This window comes from Lathyrus oleraceus, chromosome 7 (assembly GCF_024323335.1).
Source record: "Lathyrus oleraceus cultivar Zhongwan6 chromosome 7, CAAS_Psat_ZW6_1.0, whole genome shotgun sequence".
Taxonomy (NCBI): Eukaryota; Viridiplantae; Streptophyta; class Magnoliopsida; order Fabales; family Fabaceae; genus Lathyrus; species Lathyrus oleraceus.
In genome coordinates this window covers 43,714,868-43,734,435 of record NC_066585.1, presented here as the reverse complement: position 1 = coordinate 43,734,435, position 19,568 = coordinate 43,714,868, and the positions used below count along the sequence as shown (strand labels likewise).

General features: G+C 35.7%; 1 protein-coding gene across 1 annotated transcript; it reads left to right on the top strand.

The window, feature by feature from the left end:
* Positions 1 to 306: 306 nt before the first annotated feature.
* Positions 307 to 1,194, top strand: LOC127101928 (elicitor-responsive protein 3). The gene is made up of 5 exons (XM_051039354.1): positions 307 to 376; positions 460 to 537; positions 653 to 773; positions 861 to 981; positions 1,186 to 1,194. Exons 1-5 carry the CDS (start codon positions 307 to 309, stop codon positions 1,192 to 1,194), a joined length of 399 nt encoding a protein of 132 aa, XP_050895311.1.
* The last annotated feature ends 18,374 nt before the right edge of the window (positions 1,195 to 19,568 follow it).

Here is a 19,568-nt window from a genome sequence, read left to right as displayed (position 1 = left end):
TATAAAATTCATTTAATGCTAGTTTTTATTTTAATAGTTTATAAAAAAATAGTTTTGAAATGGATGATTTTCTAAATCCAATCGCATGATTTTGAAATGCATTCCAATTTTTCATTATTTTTGTATGAGTTTTAAAATCATGTTTTAATCATGAAATTTAGGTTAGAGTGAACATAACATGTCATATAAAAACTATTTGCATGTTAGAAAATTGTTACTCAACTTGTTTCATATAAATTATAGGTTCACGAAAGACTTTAATTGCAAGAGACTTGTATTCAAATTATTCTATTTTCAAAGCAAAAGATGACTAGAAATGGAGAGCTTAAGATTTCTTTGATAACGGCACGTGGTTTTCATAACAATGATTTTATCAGTAAGTAGAAATATATTGCTTAATTTGATATATATGTTTTAAAAAGTTGTTTAACTTTTATTTTATTTTTTATAATTAAACAGAAGATGTAAATCCTTATGTCATTGTTAAGTATACTTGGGCACAGACTAAAGTAAGCCGAGTAAGCTATGCACCAACAGGTTTATTTATTTTATTTTTTCTAACTTTATCATTTTTATTAAATTATTGTTTAAATTAATATCCTCTTTAATTATTATCTTTAATATTTTATTGAATTGTTATTGTTGATAACAGTGTATGGAACTGACCCATGGTGGAATGATATATTTTATTTTGATACTACTAATAATTGTATTAATGTACTTCAAATGAAATTATATGAAAATGCAACACACAAACTTATTGGCATTGCAGAGTGAGTTTACTTGTAATTTATTTAAATTTGCATATATTTTTCTTAATGTTTATTAATCTATAGTAATTTTATTTTTATGAAACGCAGCATTCCTTTAGATAGTGTGTTCTTTGTGGATAGTGTTCCAGAAACAGATTATCAGATATTTAATGACCATGGTGTATATGTTGGAGACATTTATGTGGCCCTTGCTTTCACTCCTCACCAGGTAATTAGAAATAACTTTATATTTTAATGTTTCTTAATTTTTTTTTGAAGTAATTAATACAATTTTATCTATTTATAATTTTTTTAATTTTGTCTAATATAATATTTATTTATTGTAATAGTCCATGCTCGAAACCTTTGAATTTTCATATTTTTTTTAATTCTTTAATCCTCATTTTAAAATTAACATCTTATTTTTGTGTAGGAGGATTAAAAAGGAGTATAAGAGTTACTTGGATGTGCTCAGAGATTATTAAAATATTTATTAAACAATTGAACTTCATAAATTATATATTTGTCTTTATTCTTTTTACATGATTGTATCATATCATATCATTGCATTGCCTCAAGGATCATTGGACACCTTGCTTCCTTCCCTGTGGGTGGGATCTCTTTGAAAGTGTTCTTGATCACCAAGCATTGCTTGCATTTGTATATCATTGCTTTTCTTTTAATCACTAACCAAAATGTACAAAAATATGTCATTAACCTTTCTTACTTGCAGTTTAAGCAGTCAACAGTCAAGACAATTCAAGTAAATCTTGTGTGAAAGAGATGAAGTTTCCATTGGGATATGGACCATGTGATCATTATATGGAGCTTATTTGAGCTATAGGTTCATTTTGGAACCAATTCCCCAAGTGGTTGAGGCTCAGGTTCATCAGAACATGTTCAAGTCATCTAAGGGCCAATGTAGTCAACTGAAAAGTCAACTGTGGGTTTTGAGAGTGGGAATTGAGTTTCTTCATCCCATTCATGTTCAAATCATGTTTATTCATCATTTCAAAGATCAAGGTTGAAGAATTTGAGGTCAAGTCAAAAGTTTCCAAAAATGGAAAGTGACCTATAATTTCAACTTTCCAAAAATGGCAAGTTTTTGATCCAACTTCAACTCAACTTTCCAGTATCAAAGAAGCTTCAAATGAAATTTTGTCCAACATGAAAGTTGAATATCTCTCTCTCCCATTTCCAAAAAGTCTAAGATCATGAGCATCTGATGAATGGTTGAGGAGATATGATCCAATCATTGCCAAGTGTGCATGGAACTTCAAATGGCCATATCTTTTGATTCATAGCTCCAAATTGAGTGGTTCTTTTTGCAATATTCTTCTCTTGACCTCTAATTTCCAAATCATGCATCACATTACATAAAATCTCATCACATAATCACTTGCTATTCCATGCCTTTTTTGGAGGGAAATTGCAAAATTCAAAAATGGTGCATTGTATGGACTTTCTACCATTGCCAATGTGTTTAAAAGATGATTTTAAGTGACTTTGATGAAGGAAGTTGTACTGTTCACGTGGGTTTACTACATGCACCATGCAATTTTGATTTTTTGCAAAAACACCTTATTTTCATTAACCAAACTAATTATGGATTAGCAAGTTGATTAGGACTTCATATAAATACCTAAATCTAACAGAATTTGGAGGAGGTTAATCACAATTCACATTTCAAGATCCAAATTCTCTCTCCCTCCAAAATTTTCTTCCATTCATAATTCAAATTTTCTCTTCATAACATTGCAATTTCTTTCCATATTCTTGTTCCTTGGCTTTGAGTCTGTGCAGATCAAGCATTAGATTGTGAAATTCGAGCAAGAACCAAGTGAAGCAAGCTCATGAAGATGAAGATGGAAAGTCTGTTTTGAGCTAGATCCAGCACCTTTCAAGCTTCAATCTCTTCATCAAACATCATTTCAAGCATTGTAGAGTGGATTTGAATACTTCAAAGTTGTGGATCGTGCATTTCAAAGATTCTGCTCTTCAAGAGGTCAATTTTCGAACCTTTTAATTTTGCAATTTATGCACATATTCTTGTAGATCTAGGTTTGCTGATAATTCTGGTGAAAAAATCGTGTGAAATGATGCACTATAACATGAGATATGTGTGATTGAAGTTTGACATGTTGAAATGATTTTGCTCGATTCTCTCTATTCTTGATGATTTGTGCTTAGATGTTAGTTGATCTATGTTCTCCATGGAAAGAGCTTTAAAATGATGTATGATTTGTGATTTTCTGGAAAATTCTGGAAATTGGCTTGAAGTTCATGTTACTGTTCATCTTCTTCTTTGTGAAGAAGATGAAGATCTTCATGTTAGCGTCGGAGCAGCGTCCGTTTTGCGTCCAATTCTGGTAATTGCTAGGGTTTTGCCAAAACGGTGTCGTTTTGTACTTAGCGCGCGCTCATTTTTGAATGTTGACACAGATCGATTCCTGGCGAGCGCATAATATTCAAATTGCTTTCTCATTTTTTGCTTTCCCTCCAAATTACATGCTATGTGCTTCCTTTGATTTTTATTTTCTTTCAACTTTAAAAATGCATAGCAAATTGAAAAATGATCCAAAAAATGCCTGCTTTTTTGCTACTTGATCCTTAGGATGTCTAGAATTTTATGATGATAAATTTTGAAGTTGTGCATGGCTGGATTTTGATTGGTGTTAGAATATGTGAACATATGTGCATTTGTGACCTTGCTCCATTCATCTTATTGTGAAATGCTTGATTTTAATCCAATGGACTTGAAATTTTACATGATGATTCTAGACATGTTGCTGGACCTTTGAGGCTTAGTTGTGCATTTTTCCCATGCTCCATTTCTGTTTTATGCATGTGTTAGCATGGTGTGACAATTTGTGTCACACCTTTGGTTGTTCAACTTGTGCAATTTAATTTCCATGCCAATTGATCTTCGATGCCTCTGATTTTTTGTATGATGATCATGTTAGATGTGTTGAATGCTCATGAATTTTTCCAGAATTATTTGAATCATTTCTGTTTTGATTTAGAATTTTCATTCATGATGTCCAAATATGAGCTTTAAAATTGCCTTTGACTTCTTTTGATCATGAAATGCTTGTGCTTGATGATTTTGCTTTGGTCCTTTTTAGGACATGTTAATATGTGTTTGAAGTTGCATTGTGTTGAATTTCAGCTCCTGTTTTGAATTTTTTCTTCACCTTTGACCTAGTGGTTTGTACTTACATGTGAGCTTTGAATTTCAGGTCCAAGCATCCAAATTCCATGGTTAATGTTGCTTCATCATTTGAATGTTGATATTTGCTTTTGATTGCTAACATTTGCTGTTTTGTAGGTTGATGATAAGTCACTTGAGTTTGCCTTATGGCTTATGTGTTGTACATTGGGATTGTCTGTTTGTTATTGACTATTGTCTGTTTGTCTGAGTATTGTACTGATTTGTTTAGTTGTTTACACAGGTACTTAAGTTGCTTTAAGTTCATTTGAACTTTGCTTTGCTTTGCTTGTGGTTGGCATACCACTTAGGTATAATCCCTTGATCTTCATGTAGTCTGGAAGACCTGCTGTTATTGGCAGGCACCTGTCTGAAGCCCTCCTTAAGAGGCCGTGTTTTTGTTTGTTTAATTTTGTGCCAAGCAGGTAAAGTCCTCTTAAGAGGCAATTGGCGGATAAAAGGGATGTGCAATCCATCCCCTGCTATTCAGTTGTGTCATTCACTTTGCTCACACCATGTGTTGATGCATTGTGAATAAAAACCCAAGATCTTATAAAGTCAATCATATGTGGAGAAGAGTTCCTTCATTCTGAACTCCCACACTTTCTATTGATTAAAGCTCTCCCAGGCTAGGGATAAGAGCTATGAGGCATAACCCTCATCTCCATTTCATCTGCTTCACCCTAACTCTCAATGTTAGTGTTAAGAGCTCAAAACACCCCATTCCAGTTGGCTTGTTTCTAAAGCCTAACCTTGCTTGAGCCCATTGATTGTGTATAGTGTGTGCTAATTGGTTGCTTGTTGTTTGTTTGCCCATATGTGCATAATTATTTGTGTGTGCCTCTGTGCATTGCTTTCATCTTTGAACATTAATTGTATATCATTTCATGATCATTGTTCATACTTTGTGACATTTTGTTTTGTCCATTGAGGTGTCAATTGTAAGTCCATTTATTGGCAGTTGTTTCCTATGATCTGGTAGGAGTTGGGACTAAGACCATTGATTGGCATCCCATTTCCTTGGAGTCGAGTGTAAGACCATTTATTGGCAACTTGTTTCCTCTTGCTTATTGCATTTGTTATTTGTTTCTTGTGAGGAGTCAATTGTAAGTCCAACTATTGGCAATTGTTTCCTATGATCATTCCTTGGAGACTGATGTAAATCCATTGATTGGTATCCGGTATCCATGTTTTCTGTGCTTTGTGAGACTAGTGTAAGTCCATTGATTGGCATCTGGTATCCATCTTTATTTTGTGAGATTGGTGTAAGTCCATTGATTGGCATCCAGTATCCACGTTTTATTTGTTTTGTGAGATTGGTGTAAGTCCATTGATTGGCATCCGGTATCCATTTACATTGTTTATCTGTTACCTGCTTATTGCCTTTTCCAAAGGAATCACTTGGATCATCTACATATGATCTCAAGAGGTGAACACCTAAGAGGTTTTACATTCCTTAACCTCTCACCCTTTTTGTTCTTTAAACCTCTATTTTGCATGTTAACTCAAACCAGAAAACTTTGTGCAAACGTTTTCATTTCTGTTCAAATTAGAAACCTAGGCCTTAAGCCTTTGATTTTCAAACTTCATTTTCATAATACTTCTTTTGAATTGAATTCTAATCATACTTTGACCATCTTTGGTGAATAATCCTAATTGGTTAATTTCACTCATTCAATTGTTTTGTGGCTCAAGTCCACTTTCTTGATAAGTTTTCATACACTAGCCATAGATCTCAATTATCTTAGTGGTTGATGTGAATCTCACCTTTTGTCCTTAGTGATCGAACTGTAAGACTTCCATACTGAAAACAGGGTTAACCCCTCTAGTATGTCGAAGCTATTCTCACATGGTGGACTTGTGGTTGTATAGGTTGAGTTTTCTCCCGTGGATAATGAAAGACCTTAGGGCTTTTGTTTAAAATCAATCCACTCACTTTTTTTGGAAATCTTTTAGCCGAACTACGACGTTTTGATCCTTATCTTTCATGAAAGGTACGTAGGCAACGGGTTCATCCGTTCAAACACAAAAATAATAAAAATTGTATATTCTTCTCTCATCTTCCCAATCAATGTTTGCACAAAAATATTTCATAAACAATAATTGATACAACAAGTTGTGAAAAGGGTTCCCTAGGAGTACCTAGGATGCTTTGGGTGCCTAACACCTTCCCTTTGCATAATTACCCCCTTACCCAGATCTCTGACCTTTCATTAGTTTTCTATGTGTAAAACTTCTTAGGCTTTTGTTCTCTTTTTAGCCATTCCTTTGGATAAATAAAAGTGCGGTGGCGACTCTATCTTTGTATGCTTTGCTTTTGATTTAGTCAATAAATCATAAAGTGACGAATACACCGCTACACATGGGTGTGGATGCTTTCGGCCTAAAATTAGGTGAATAGCCAAGAAGTGCTGGAAAGTGAATAACGAAAGAGATCTTATCAAAGCTTCCCCATAAGAGGATCATATATGGTGAATCCTCATGCATGAATCTTTGTTTCCCTTTGAGGCGATTACACATGATGGATCCTCATGAGGGAATTCTTAACACCTCTCGAGGCGAACACACATACTTGATCCTCACACATGAATCCTTGTCGTGCATGGGGAAACATTAGTATCCTCATGCGAGATTCCTTGTTCTCTAGCATAATGACAAAAACATGTTCAAATGAATCCTCCTCGTGACAATGTCAAGCCATGCTGTAAAGTAGTCCACTTAAATAAAATGAGAGTATACAATCACGTAATTTAAAAAAGATACATAGGGGAAAAATATACTTTATAAACATAAATAGCGTCTTCAAAACATACTTTATAAATTCACTAAGGAAGAAAAAACTTGAATCTTTTGTTTGGAAACCAAATAGCGTCTTATAATAAGGCCGATCATGGTTATTGTGATACGGTGAACTGACTTTGTGTTTTTGCTTTGAAAAGCTATGTTGCGGATAGCAAGAGTCGCTGTAAGACCCCAATTTTGGCCCTAAGATCCCTCATGGCATCACAGCATATCATATCATTGCCTCAAGGATCATTGTGCACCTTTGCTTCCCCTCCTAGTGGGTGGGTATCTTGTGAGTGTGATTCTTGATCACAAAGCATGTTTTGCATTTGTATATCATTGCTTTTCATTTTTTTACTAACCAAAAGTACAAAAATATTGTCATCTAACCTTGTTACTTGCAGATGAAGCAAACTAGGTCAAATAGTCAAATCATCCATTGAGCAATGGATGGTGGCCATTCTTGAAGAATTTGGGCACCATGATCATTCATCAAGAGTCCATATGATTTGTGACATCATTTGAAATCAAGATCTCAAGTGGTAGAGGCTTGAAATTCATCAAAGCATGGCTCAGTCAACCAAAACCCTAGCAAAGTCAACTGTAGTCAACTGTGCATTTAATCAGGGATTTGAAAGTGTGAGATGGTTGGAAAGGTCTCATTCATGTCCATATATGCCTCATATAACATGTCAAACATCAACATTGAGGAATTAGAGGTCAGACAAAAAGTTTCCCAAAATAGCAAGTGACCTGTAATTTCCAACTGCCGAAAATGGAAAGGTCTTCTCCTCAACATAACATCATCAAGAAAGCTTCAAATCAAAATTTGTCCAACATGAAAGTTGAAGATCTTGCTCTTGCCTTTCCAAAAAGTCCAAGAACACTCATTTCTCATTTGTGGTTGGCAAGTTATGATCAAATCATTTTCAAGAAAAGTTGAACTTCAAAGTGGCATAACTCTTGAACCATTTGGCCAATTCATGTGATTCTTTTTTGAGCAAATCCCATTTGACATGCTTTATCATAATCCATCATTGCATTTCATCAAAAGTTATCACATAAAAAGGTCATTTTTCAAGTGAACCATTTAAATTTTGGTGGGAAAAATAGTAAATTTGAAAAATACACATGATTTTCACTCCAAACCAATGCCAATCACTTCAAAACAGAAATTTGGATTTGCTGCAAGAAGAATTTCACTGTTCCATTGGTTCTATTTGAAAAAGGGCATTTTTGCCAAATTGCATAACATGTTCATTTGCACTAATCCAATTCATTTTTTGCTAATCATGTTTAACAGTTGGATTAACAGGTACTATATAGTCTTAATTGTAACAGAATTTCGAAATCAACAATCACAATCTCAGATCCAAATCAAAAATCTCCAAAATTCTCTCAATTTCTCTCACACTTTTTTTCACTTTTCCATCGAAATTCTTGATTCTCTTTGCTTGTTCTTGTGCTAATCTTCATCTGCAGATAGTGTTGAGTTTCTGTTGAAGAAAATTGTGGAAAATCCTGGCTGAATCGCATCTGTTGGAGCATTGGACCTTCCATGGCAGTTTGAGATTTCTTCGAACCTGAGCAGTGTTGAGCTAAAGAACACACTCCATTCATCTTCCTATTGATTATAGAAGATCTGTTTTGCACTCTCAAGCCTCGAATCCAACACAATCAGGATCTGCATCTCCAAGAGGTAAGAATTCGATGCTTTCAATTCTCACAATTATGATATGGCTTTGATAGATCTTAGTTCATAGAGTATTCTGCAACTTGAATCATGAATTTCCATTGAGATTTGATCAAGATATCTGGATTTGAATGTTTGATGCTAAAACTTATTTGGTTCAAATCTTTTGCTGTGCCTGAAATTAGAACAAATCATGGTTAGATTATTGATCTATGTTGAAAGACGAGTTGATTGATATGTGGTTTGTTGATTTCTGTGACTTTTTGTTCATGTTGATTATGAACTGGATGAACACGATGATGAGTGTTTAAATTTCATTTCCAGATGTTGATTTGATCTGCCTAGCCATGTTTGCATGTGATTTCCGTGTTTCTGGCCCATGCACCACTAGCCATACGCCACGCGTATTATTGAAACGGAGCGTTTCAGCCTGAAACGCGCTCCATTTGAATCACTCAGGGGATCGATTCCCCGCTTCAGCACTTTTCCATTTGCCTTGCCATATTTTCTCCAATTATGCTTACATGTTCATATCATTCCATTCACAATTTTTTAATTTTCTTTCACATTCAAAAAATAATAACTCACTCAAAAATAACCCAAATCATGTGCAATTTTTTGTGGAATGTTCATCATGATGTCCTTTATTTTTTGATGATTTTTAATAATTTTGTGCGCGGTTAGTAAAAAAAATGCCTAGGGTTTACTTTCATGTACCATTCCTTGCACCTTGCTTACCATTTCTTTCATGAAATCTTGATGCCTAATGGGAAATGTTTGAAACTTTACATGCATGATCTAGACTCACTCCTGGTCATTTTGGTATATGGTTTGCTAATTTTGCATTTCTGGATTGTGAGATATGATGTGATCTTTGAAGGTGTGAAAATGTATGTCACACCATTTCTTGTTCATGTTCTTGATTTTATTTTCCATGCTTATGCTATGCCAGTTGCTCTGGATTTTTGCATGTGGATACTTATGGATGTTAAGTTTGCTTGTGATTTTTCCTGGGATTCTTGAATGCATTTTCTATTTGTTTGAGAATTTTCCCTTTGTTTGACCAATTGTGAACATTTTGTGAGTCATGACACCATATGATTTGTGAAATTCTTGTGGTTTATTGGATGGACTTGAAATTTGGCATGTGTATTATAGACATCTTGAAGTTTGCCATGGCTTTGATTTCATTCATTTATCATGTTTGGTCACTGTTTTATGATTGCATGAACTTGATGTATGATTTGTGGTCTTGTATGAGCTTGCTTGAATATGCTTTGACTTAGGGATTTTAATTGACTTGCTTCCCTTTATCCAAATGCCATGAAATTTGGTGTGTTGCTCATTCAATGTGTTCTGTTTAAGCATGAGTTTTCCTGGAATTTATTGAGCCATTTTGGTATTGATATGCTTGTGTTCATTCTGTTTACATCATTGAGTTCTTAACTGGCCTTGTTTGACATGATTTGCTTATGAAATGCAATTGATGAATAGTTTTGATATGGGACCAGCTAGAATTTGTTCTTATTTGATTAATCTTGATTTTGATCAACTTTCATGTTCTGTTTTAAATTTTTTCTCCTCCTTTGACCCTAGGCTTTGGCCTAAGGGTTTACTTTTCACATTTGAGTTTGTTTTCAGGTTGAAGAAGCAAATGCTTTAAGGAGATTAATTCAAGTTGATTAAGTTTGGTTTACTTGATTGTTATGAACTAACTTGGTTTATTTTGTAGGATGCTAACTCATTTGCTTTGAGTTTGTGCTTTGCACATGTGATTGATTGTGTTGACTGTTGGTTCTTATCCTGTCTGTTTTGACTTTGTGATTGAGTACTGATTATATTTGATTAATTTCAGGTACCATAGTTGCTTTAGTTCCTTTGTGAACTTGCTATTGCTTTGCTTTGCTTAAGCATTAAGGTAGAATCTCTTGTCTCCATGTAGTCTGGAAGACCTGGCTTGTTACTTAGCCAGGCACCTGTCTGAAGTCCTCCTTAAGAGGCAATGTTTGTGATTGTTTAATCTTTGTCCCCAAGCAGGAAAAGACCTCATATGAGGCAATTGGTAGATAGAAGAGATATGTAGCCTATCTCCTACTATTCTGTGAGTCACTCACCTTGCTCACACCACATGTGTTGATGCATAGTGAGTAAAAAACCCAAGATCTATCGAGTCCTTAACTTGTGGAGAGAGTTCCATCTTTCTGAACTCCCACACCTTCTGATATTCAATGCTCTCCCTGACCAGGGATAAGAGTGATGAGGCACACCCCTCATATCCTTTTATCTGCTTCACCTTGGCTCTCAATGTCAAGGTTAAGAGCACCATTTACCCTATTCCAGTTGACTTTTAAGTCTAACCCTTTGATTGAGCCTAATTGCTTGGTTATAGTGTGTGCTAAATGACTTTGTCTGATTGATTGCTTGTTGCATTTGTACATGTTTGCTTGCATGCCTTTGTGCACTTATCATCATAAATTGTTCATTATTGCATGATCATCATTGCATATCTTCGTGATCCATGTTTGGTTTACCCATTGAGGACAACTGTAAGTCCATTCATTGGCCAGTGTTCCTATGATTTGGAAGGGATAGAGTGTAAGACCATTTCACTTGGCCACTCATGTCCATTGTTTGGTGCTTGTTTGTTTGTAGTATGTGAGGATGCAATTGTAAGACCATGTTGTTGGCATTTGTTATTCCTGTGATCATCCTTTGGAGGTTGGTATAAGTCCAGATAGATTGGCATCTGACATCCATGTCTTGTTTCTTTAGGAGATTGGTGTAAATCCATTTATTGGTATCCGGTATCCGCTTTTGTTTGTGAGATTGGTATAAGTCCATTGATGGCATCCGGTATCATTGTTTTGTTTTAGGAGATTGGTGTAAATCCATTTATTGGTATCCGATATCCGCTTTTGTTTGTGAGATTGGTATAAGTCCATTGATGGCATCCGGTATCACCTTGCTTTTATTTGCTTACTTGCTTTGTTGCCTCATTCCTAAGGACACACTTGAATCATCTTCTATATGATTTCAAGAGGTGAACTTCTAGGAAGTTTTACACTCCTTTATCCACATCCTTTTTGTTTCAAAACCCCTTTTCACATGTTGCTTTCAAAACTTTGACTTGTTGTGCAAACATCTTCATGTCTTTTCAAATTAGAAACCTGGACCCTAAGTCCTTGACTTTTCAAACTCCATTTCATAACACTTCTTTGAATCAATCTTAATCATACCTTGACCATATTTTGTGAATACTCATAATCAGTTAACTTCACACATTCAATTGTTTTGTGGCTTCGTCCATTTTTAATATGTTTTCATACATTAGCCGTAGGTTTCAATTACCATAGTGGTTGATGTAAATCTTACCTTATCCTTAGTGAGTCGATTGTAAGACTTCCGTACTGAAAACAGGGTTAACCCCTCTAGTACGTCGAAGCCGTCCTCGCATATTGGATTGTTGAATTCAGGTTGAGTTTTCTCCCATTTGTAATGAAAAGCCTTAATGCTTGTGTTTTAAAATGAACTCACTAACTTTTGGAAATATTTTAGCCGAACTACAGCGTTTTGATCCTTACCTTTCATGGAAGGTACGTAGGCAACGGGTTCATCCGTTCAAACACAAAAATAATAAAATTGTACATTCTTTTCTCATCATCCCATTCATGTTTGCACAATATGTCATAAACAAATAAACATTTTTATACAACAAGTGTGAAAAGGGCTCCCTAGGAATACCTAGGACGTGATGGGTGCCTAACACCTTCCCATTGCGTAATTTACCCCTTACCCAGACTCTCTGATCTTTTTATTAGTTTTCTACGTGTAAAACTTCTTAGGTTTTTGTTCGCTTTTTAACCAGTCCTTAGGATAAATAAAAGTGCAGTGGCGACTCGATTTCTTATGGCGGTGTATTCGTCGCTATATGATTTATTGATTATGGCAATGTATACAAAGAAATCGAGTCGCCACTGCACTTTTATTTATCCTAAGGACTGGTTAAAAAGCGAACAAAAACCTAAGAAGTTTTACACGTAGAAAACTAATAAAAAGATCAGAGAGTCTGGGTAAGGGGTAAATTACGCAATGGGAAGGTGTTAGGCACCCATCACGTCCTAGGTATTCCTAGGGAGCCCTTTTCACACTTGTTGTATAAAAATGTTTATTTGTTTATGACATATTGTGCAAACATGAATGGGATGATGAGAAAAGAATGTACAATTTTATTATTTTTGTGTTTGAACGGATGAACCCGTTGCCTACGTACCTTCCATGAAAGGTAAGGATCAAAACGCCGTAGTTCGGCTAAAATATTTCCAAAAGTTAGTGAGTTTATTTTAAAACACAAGCATTAAGGCTTTTCATTACCAATGGGAGAAAACTCAACCTGAATTCAACAATCCACCATGCGAGGACGGCTTTGACGTACTAGAGGGGTTAGCCCTGTTTTCAGTACGGAAGTCTTACAATCGACTCACTAAGGATAAGGTAAGATTTACATCAACCACTATGGTAATTGAAACCTACGGCTAATGTATGAAAACATATTAACAATGGACGAAGCCACAAAACAATTGAATGTGTGAAGTTAACTGATTATGAGTATTCACAAAATATGGTCAAGGTATGATTAAGATTGATTCAAAGAAGTGTTATGAAATGGAGTTTGAAAAGTCAAGGACTTAGGGTCCAGGTTTCTAATTTGAAAAGACATGAAGATGTTTGCACAACAAGTCAAAGTTTTGAAAGCAACATGTGAAAAGGGGTTTTGAAACAAAAAGGATGTGGATAAAGGAGTGTAAAACTTCCTAGAAGTTCACCTCTTGAAATCATATAGAAGATGATTCAAGTGTGTCCTTAGGAATGAGGCAACAAAGCAAGTAAGCAAATAAAAGCAAGGTGATACCGGATGCCATCAATGGACTTATACCAATCTCACAAACAAAAACGGATACCGGATACCAATAAATGGATTTACACCAATCTCCTAAAACAAAACAATGATACCGGATGCCATCAATGGACTTATACCAATCTCACAAACAAAAGCGGATACCGGATACCAATAAATGGATTTACACCAATCTCCTAAAGAAACAAGACATGGATGTCAGATGCCAATCTATCTGGACTTATACCAACCTCCAAAGGATGATCACAGGAATAACAAATGCCAACAACATGGTCTTACAATTGCATCCTCACATACTACAAACAAACAAGCACCAAACAATGGACATGAGTGGCCAAGTGAAATGGTCTTACACTCTATCCCTTCCAAATCATAGGAACACTGGCCAATGAATGGACTTACAGTTGTCCTCAATGGGTAAACCAAACATGGATCACGAAGATATGCAATGATGATCATGCAATAATGAACAATTTATGATGATAAGTGCACAAAGGCATGCAAGCAAACATGTACAAATGCAACAAGCAATCAATCAGACAAAGTCATTTAGCACACACTATAACCAAGCAATTAGGCTCAATCAAAGGGTTAGACTTAAAAGTCAACTGGAATAGGGTAAATGGTGCTCTTAACCTTGACATTGATAGCCAAGGTGAAGCAGATAAAAGGATATGAGGGGTGTGCCTCATCACTCTTATCCCTGGTCAGGGAGAGCATTGAATATCAGAAGGTGTGGGAGTTCAGAAAGATGGAACTCTCTCCACAAGTTAAGGACTCGATAGATCTTGGGTTTTTTACTCACTATACATCAACACATGTGGTGTGAGCAAGGTGAGTGACTCACAGAATAGTAGGAGATAGGCTACATATCTCTTCTATCTACCAATTGCCTCATATGAGGTCTTTTCCTGCTTGGGGACAAAGATTAAACAATCACAAACATTGCCTCTTAAGGAGGACTTCAGACAGGTGCCTGGCTAAGTAACAAGCCAGGTCTTCCAGACTACATGGAGACAAGAGATTCTACCTCAATGCTTAAGCAAAGCAAAGCAATAGCAAGTTCACAAAGGAACTAAAGCAACTATGGTACCTGAAATTAATCAAATATAATCAGTACTCAATCACAAAGTCAAAACAGACAGGATAAGAACCAACAGTCAACACAATCAATCACATGTGCAAAGCATAAACTCAAAGCAAATGAGTTAGCATCCTACAAAATAAACCAAGTTAGTTCATAACAATCAAGTAAACCAAACTTAATCAACTTGAATTAATCTCCTTAAAGCATTTGCTTCTTCAACCTGAAAACAAACTCAAATGTGAGAAGTAAACCCTTAGGCCAAAGCCTAGGGTCAAAGGAGGAGAAAAAATTTAAAACAGAACATGAAAGTTGATCAAAATCAAGATTAATCAAATAAGAACAAATTCCAGCTGGTCCCATATCAAAACTATTCATCAATTGCATTTCATAAGCAAATCATGTCAAACAAGGCCAGTTAAGAACTCAATGATGTAAACAGAATGAACACAAGCATATCAATACCAAAATGGCTCAATAAATTCCAGGAAAACTCATGCTTAAACAGAACACATTGAATGAGCAACACACCAAATTTCATGGCATTTGGATAAAGGGAAGCAAGTCAATTAAAATCCCTAAGTCAAAGCATATTCAAGCAAGCTCATACAAGACCACAAATCATACATCAAGTTCATGCAATCATAAAACAGTGACCAAACATGATAAATGAATGAAAGAGCCATGGCAAACTTCAAGATGTCTATAATACACATGCCAAATTTCAAGTCCATCCAATAAACCACAAGAATTTCACAAATCATATGGTGTCATGACTCACAAAATGTTCACAATTGGTCAAACAGAGGGAAAATTCTCAAACAAATAGAAAATGCATTCAAGAATCCCAGGAAAAATCACAAGCAAACTTAACATCCATAAGTATCCACATGCAAAAATCCAGAGCAACTGGCATAGCATAAGCATGGAAAATAAAATCAAGAACATGAACAAGAAATGGTGTGACATACATTGTCACACCTTCAAAGATCACATCATATCTCACAATCCAGAAATGCAAAATTAGCAAACCATATACCAAAATGACCAGGAGTGAGTCTAGATCATGCATGTAAAGTTTCAAACATTTCCCATTAGGCATCAAGATTTCATGAAAGAAATGGTAAGCAAGGTGCAAGGAATGGTACATGAAAGTAAACCCTAGGCATTTTTTTTTACTAACCGTGCACAAAATTATTAAAAATCATCAAAAAATAAAGGACATCATGATGAACATTCCACAAAAAATTGCACATGATTTGGGTTAGTTTTGAGTGAGTTATTATTTTTTGAATGTGAAAGAAAATTAAAAAATTGTGAATGGAATGATATGAACATGTAAGCATAATTGGAGAAAATATGGCAAGGCAAATGGAAAAGTGCTGAAGCGGGGAATCGATCCCCTGAGTGATTCAAATGGAGTGCGTTTCAGGCTGAAACGCTCCGTTTCAATAATACGCGTGGCGTATGGCTAGTGGTGTATGGGCCAGAAACACGGAAATCACATGCAAATATGGTTAGGCAGATCAAATCAACATCTGGAAATGAAATTTAAACACTCATCATCGTGTTTATCCAGTTCATAATCAACATGAACAAAAAGTCACAGAAATCAACAAACCACATATCAATCAACTCGTCTTTCAACATAGATCAATAATCTAACCATGATTTGTTCTAATTTCAGGCACAGCAAAAGATTCGAACCAAATAAGTTTTAGCATCAAACATTCAAATCCAGATATCCTGATCAAATCTCAATGGAAATTCATGATTCAAGTTGCAGAATACTCTATGAACTAAGATCTATCAAAGCCATATCATAATTGTGAGAATTGAAAGCATCGAATTCTTACCTCTTGGAGATGCAGATCCTGATTGTGTTGGATTCGAGGCTTGAGAGTGCAAAACAGATCTTCTATAATCAATAGGAAGATGAATGGAGTGTGTTCTTTAGCTCAACACTGCTCAGGTTCGAAGAAATCTCAAACTGCCATGGAAGGTCCAATGCTCCAACAGATGCGATTCAGCCAGGATTTTCCACAATTTTCTTCAACAGAAACTCAATACTATCTGCAGATGAAGATTAGCACAAGAACAAGCAAAGAGAATCAAGAATTTCGATGGAAAAGTGAAAAAAAGTGTGAGAGAAATTGAGAGAATTTTGGAGATTTTTGATTTGGATCTGAGATTGTGATTGTTGATTTCGAAATTCTGTTACAATTAAGACTATATAGTACCTGTTAATCCAACTGTTAAACATGATTAGCAAAAAATGAATTGGATTAGTGCAAATGAACATGTTATGCAATTTGGCAAAAATGCTCTTTTTCAAATAGAACCAATGGAACAGTGAAATTCTTCTTGCAGCAAATCCAAATTTTTGTTTTGAAGTGATTGGCATTGGTTTGGAGTGAAAATCATGTGTATTTTTCAAATTTACTATTTTTCCCACCAAAATTTAAATGGTTCACTTGAAAAATGACCTTTTTATGTGATGACTTTTGATGAAATGAAATGATGGATTATGATAAAGCATGTCAAATGGGATTTGCTCAAAAAAGAATCACATGAGTTGGCCAAATGGTTCAAGAGTTATGCCACTTTGAAGTTCAACTTTTCTTGAAAATGATTTGATCATAACTTGCCAACCACAAATGAGAAATGAGTTTTCTTGGACTTTTTGAAAAGGCAAGAGCAAGATCTTCAACTTTCATGTTGGACAAATTTTGATTTGAAGCTTGCTTGATGATGTTAAGTTGAGGAGAAGACCTTTCCATTTTCGGCAGTTGGAAATTACAGGTCACTCGCTATTTTGGGAAACTTTTTGTCTGACCTCCAATTCCTCAATGTTGATGTTTGACATGTTATATGAGGCATATATGGACATGAATGAGACCTTTCCAACCATCTCACACTTTCAAATCCCTAATTAAATGCACAGTTGACTACAGTTGACTTTGCTAGGGTTTTGGTTGACTGAGCCATGCTTTGATGAATTTCAAGCCTCTACCACTTGAGATCTTGATTTCAAATGATGTCACAACTCATATGGACTCTTGATGAATGATCATGGTGCCTAAATTCTTCAAGAATGGCCACCATCCATTGCTCAATGGATGATTTGACTGTTTGACCTAGTTTGCTTCATCTGCAAGTAACAAGGTTAGATGACAATATTTTTGTACTTTTGGTTAGTAAACAAATGAAAAGCAATGATATACAAATGCAAAACATGCTTGGTGATCAAGAATCACACTTACAAGATACCCATCCACTAGGAGGGGAAGCAAAGGTGCACAATGATCCTTGAGGCAATGATATGATATGTTGTGATGCCATGAGGGATCTTAGGGCCAAAATTGGGGTCTTACAGCCCGGTCCCTGTTGCTGCTCCTCCTGTCGTGTGTAACACCCTTCTAAAATACCCCAAATATTTAATTAAAACAACAAAGGTAAATCAGAGTAAATATGCAATTAAGGGTGTCACACTTGACACTTCACACCATTCACCAAAATATCCTGACATGCTCATTTATTTAATCAAAATAAAACATTTGCATAATTCGCAGCGGATAAAATCTAACAGTATGCAAAACCATGTAACACATTACATGTAAAACTGTTCCACAACCAACAATTGAAACAAGGTAAAACATCCCATCCCGATGTTACATCTACCAGAGCATGACCCACTAGGAACTACACTAGACTCCAAGCACTAGCTTCTACTCAATCACTGCTCGTTACCTGAAAAATAATTGTAAGGGTGAGTTCCTCAATCGATATAATAAGCATTATAAAATATCATGTAATGCTAAGTAATTTAACACATTCATCACCCAAATCAGATTACACATTTAGCAATGGTAACATCAACTCAAAATCATATTCAACACAAACACAAAACACACGTATAATATTGGAATACATCCATTCATATTATACGCCATACACACATTATGCAATGAGACTCCATGCATGCGGTACCGACTATTCGTGAACATATAGTTCAACCTCACCGATCAAATCCAGATACGGCTACCAAGCTCACTAGTCCCACTCATTTGAGACCTAGTGACTCACTCACTAATTCCTCACCATGGGAATTAGCTACCACCCCAAGGGCTATGATATGCACGCTAATCACCTAGCATGCAAACATCAACAACAATTCCACAATAATTCACTCACTAATTCCTCACCATGGGAATTAGCTACCACCATAAAGGCCAAAATATGCACGCTAAATCAACTAGCATGCAACATCAACAATCCACAATGGACATATGCTCACACTCTAAGTCATAAAACAGTCCATTCCACAATTGCATACATAATACATACATTCACAGCATTATGCATACCATCATACATCATCAACATATTATCACAAAATCATATCATGTCATGCCAATTAATAATCACAGTATTAGCACACTCTACTAATACCTACAATGTTCAAAACAACGGGAAACGATCCCTGCTCTATCATAAATCAGCTAAATTACATTACTCAGCTGAACAACCAAAAACTGCACAACAACAGCACAGAAAATCACAATTCTGCCCATACGCGTATTGCCTAGTCCCATACGCGTATGACCCATTTCTCAGCCAATCCCATACGCGTATTGCCTGCCTCATACGCGTATGCTACGCGTACCACATCCTCGTACGCGTACCAACAGAGACAAAACTACGTTAAAATCATCATCTTCCTCATCCATACGCGTATGGCCTCACCCCATACGCGTACCACTCACAGAATACGCGTAAAACGCGCGTATGGCGCGTATCAGCGCCCATTTCCTCCCTACCAGGCCATCTAATACGCGTATTGCCTAGTGCCATACGCGTATGACCAGAAACAACATTTCCAGATCTGCTATGGGTTTTCTCTGCTACGAGATTCCTCAGATCCAACCTTCCACAGTCCAAATTCTCACAGTGTTCGTTCATATCATTTAACACAAATCATACCCTATTCAATCTCACAAATTCTAACATTTCTCCATCTAATTCCTCCGAATTTTCTCCAATTATTACCCAAATTTCGTTCATCCAATATTTCACAAATTTCAGCATGCATCATTCTAATCAGGGTTAAATCAATGGTTTATCACTACCCA

Coding starts and splice junctions, on each gene's coding strand:
- LOC127101928 (XM_051039354.1), top strand. CDS start 307: ATGACTAGAAATGGAGAGCTTAAGATTTCTTTGATAACGGCACGTGGT. Junction 538..652: donor AGTAAGCTATGCACCAACAG/GTTTATTTATTT, acceptor TGTTGATAACAG/TGTATGGAACTGACCCATGG. Junction 774..860: donor AAACTTATTGGCATTGCAGA/GTGAGTTTACTT, acceptor TATGAAACGCAG/CATTCCTTTAGATAGTGTGT.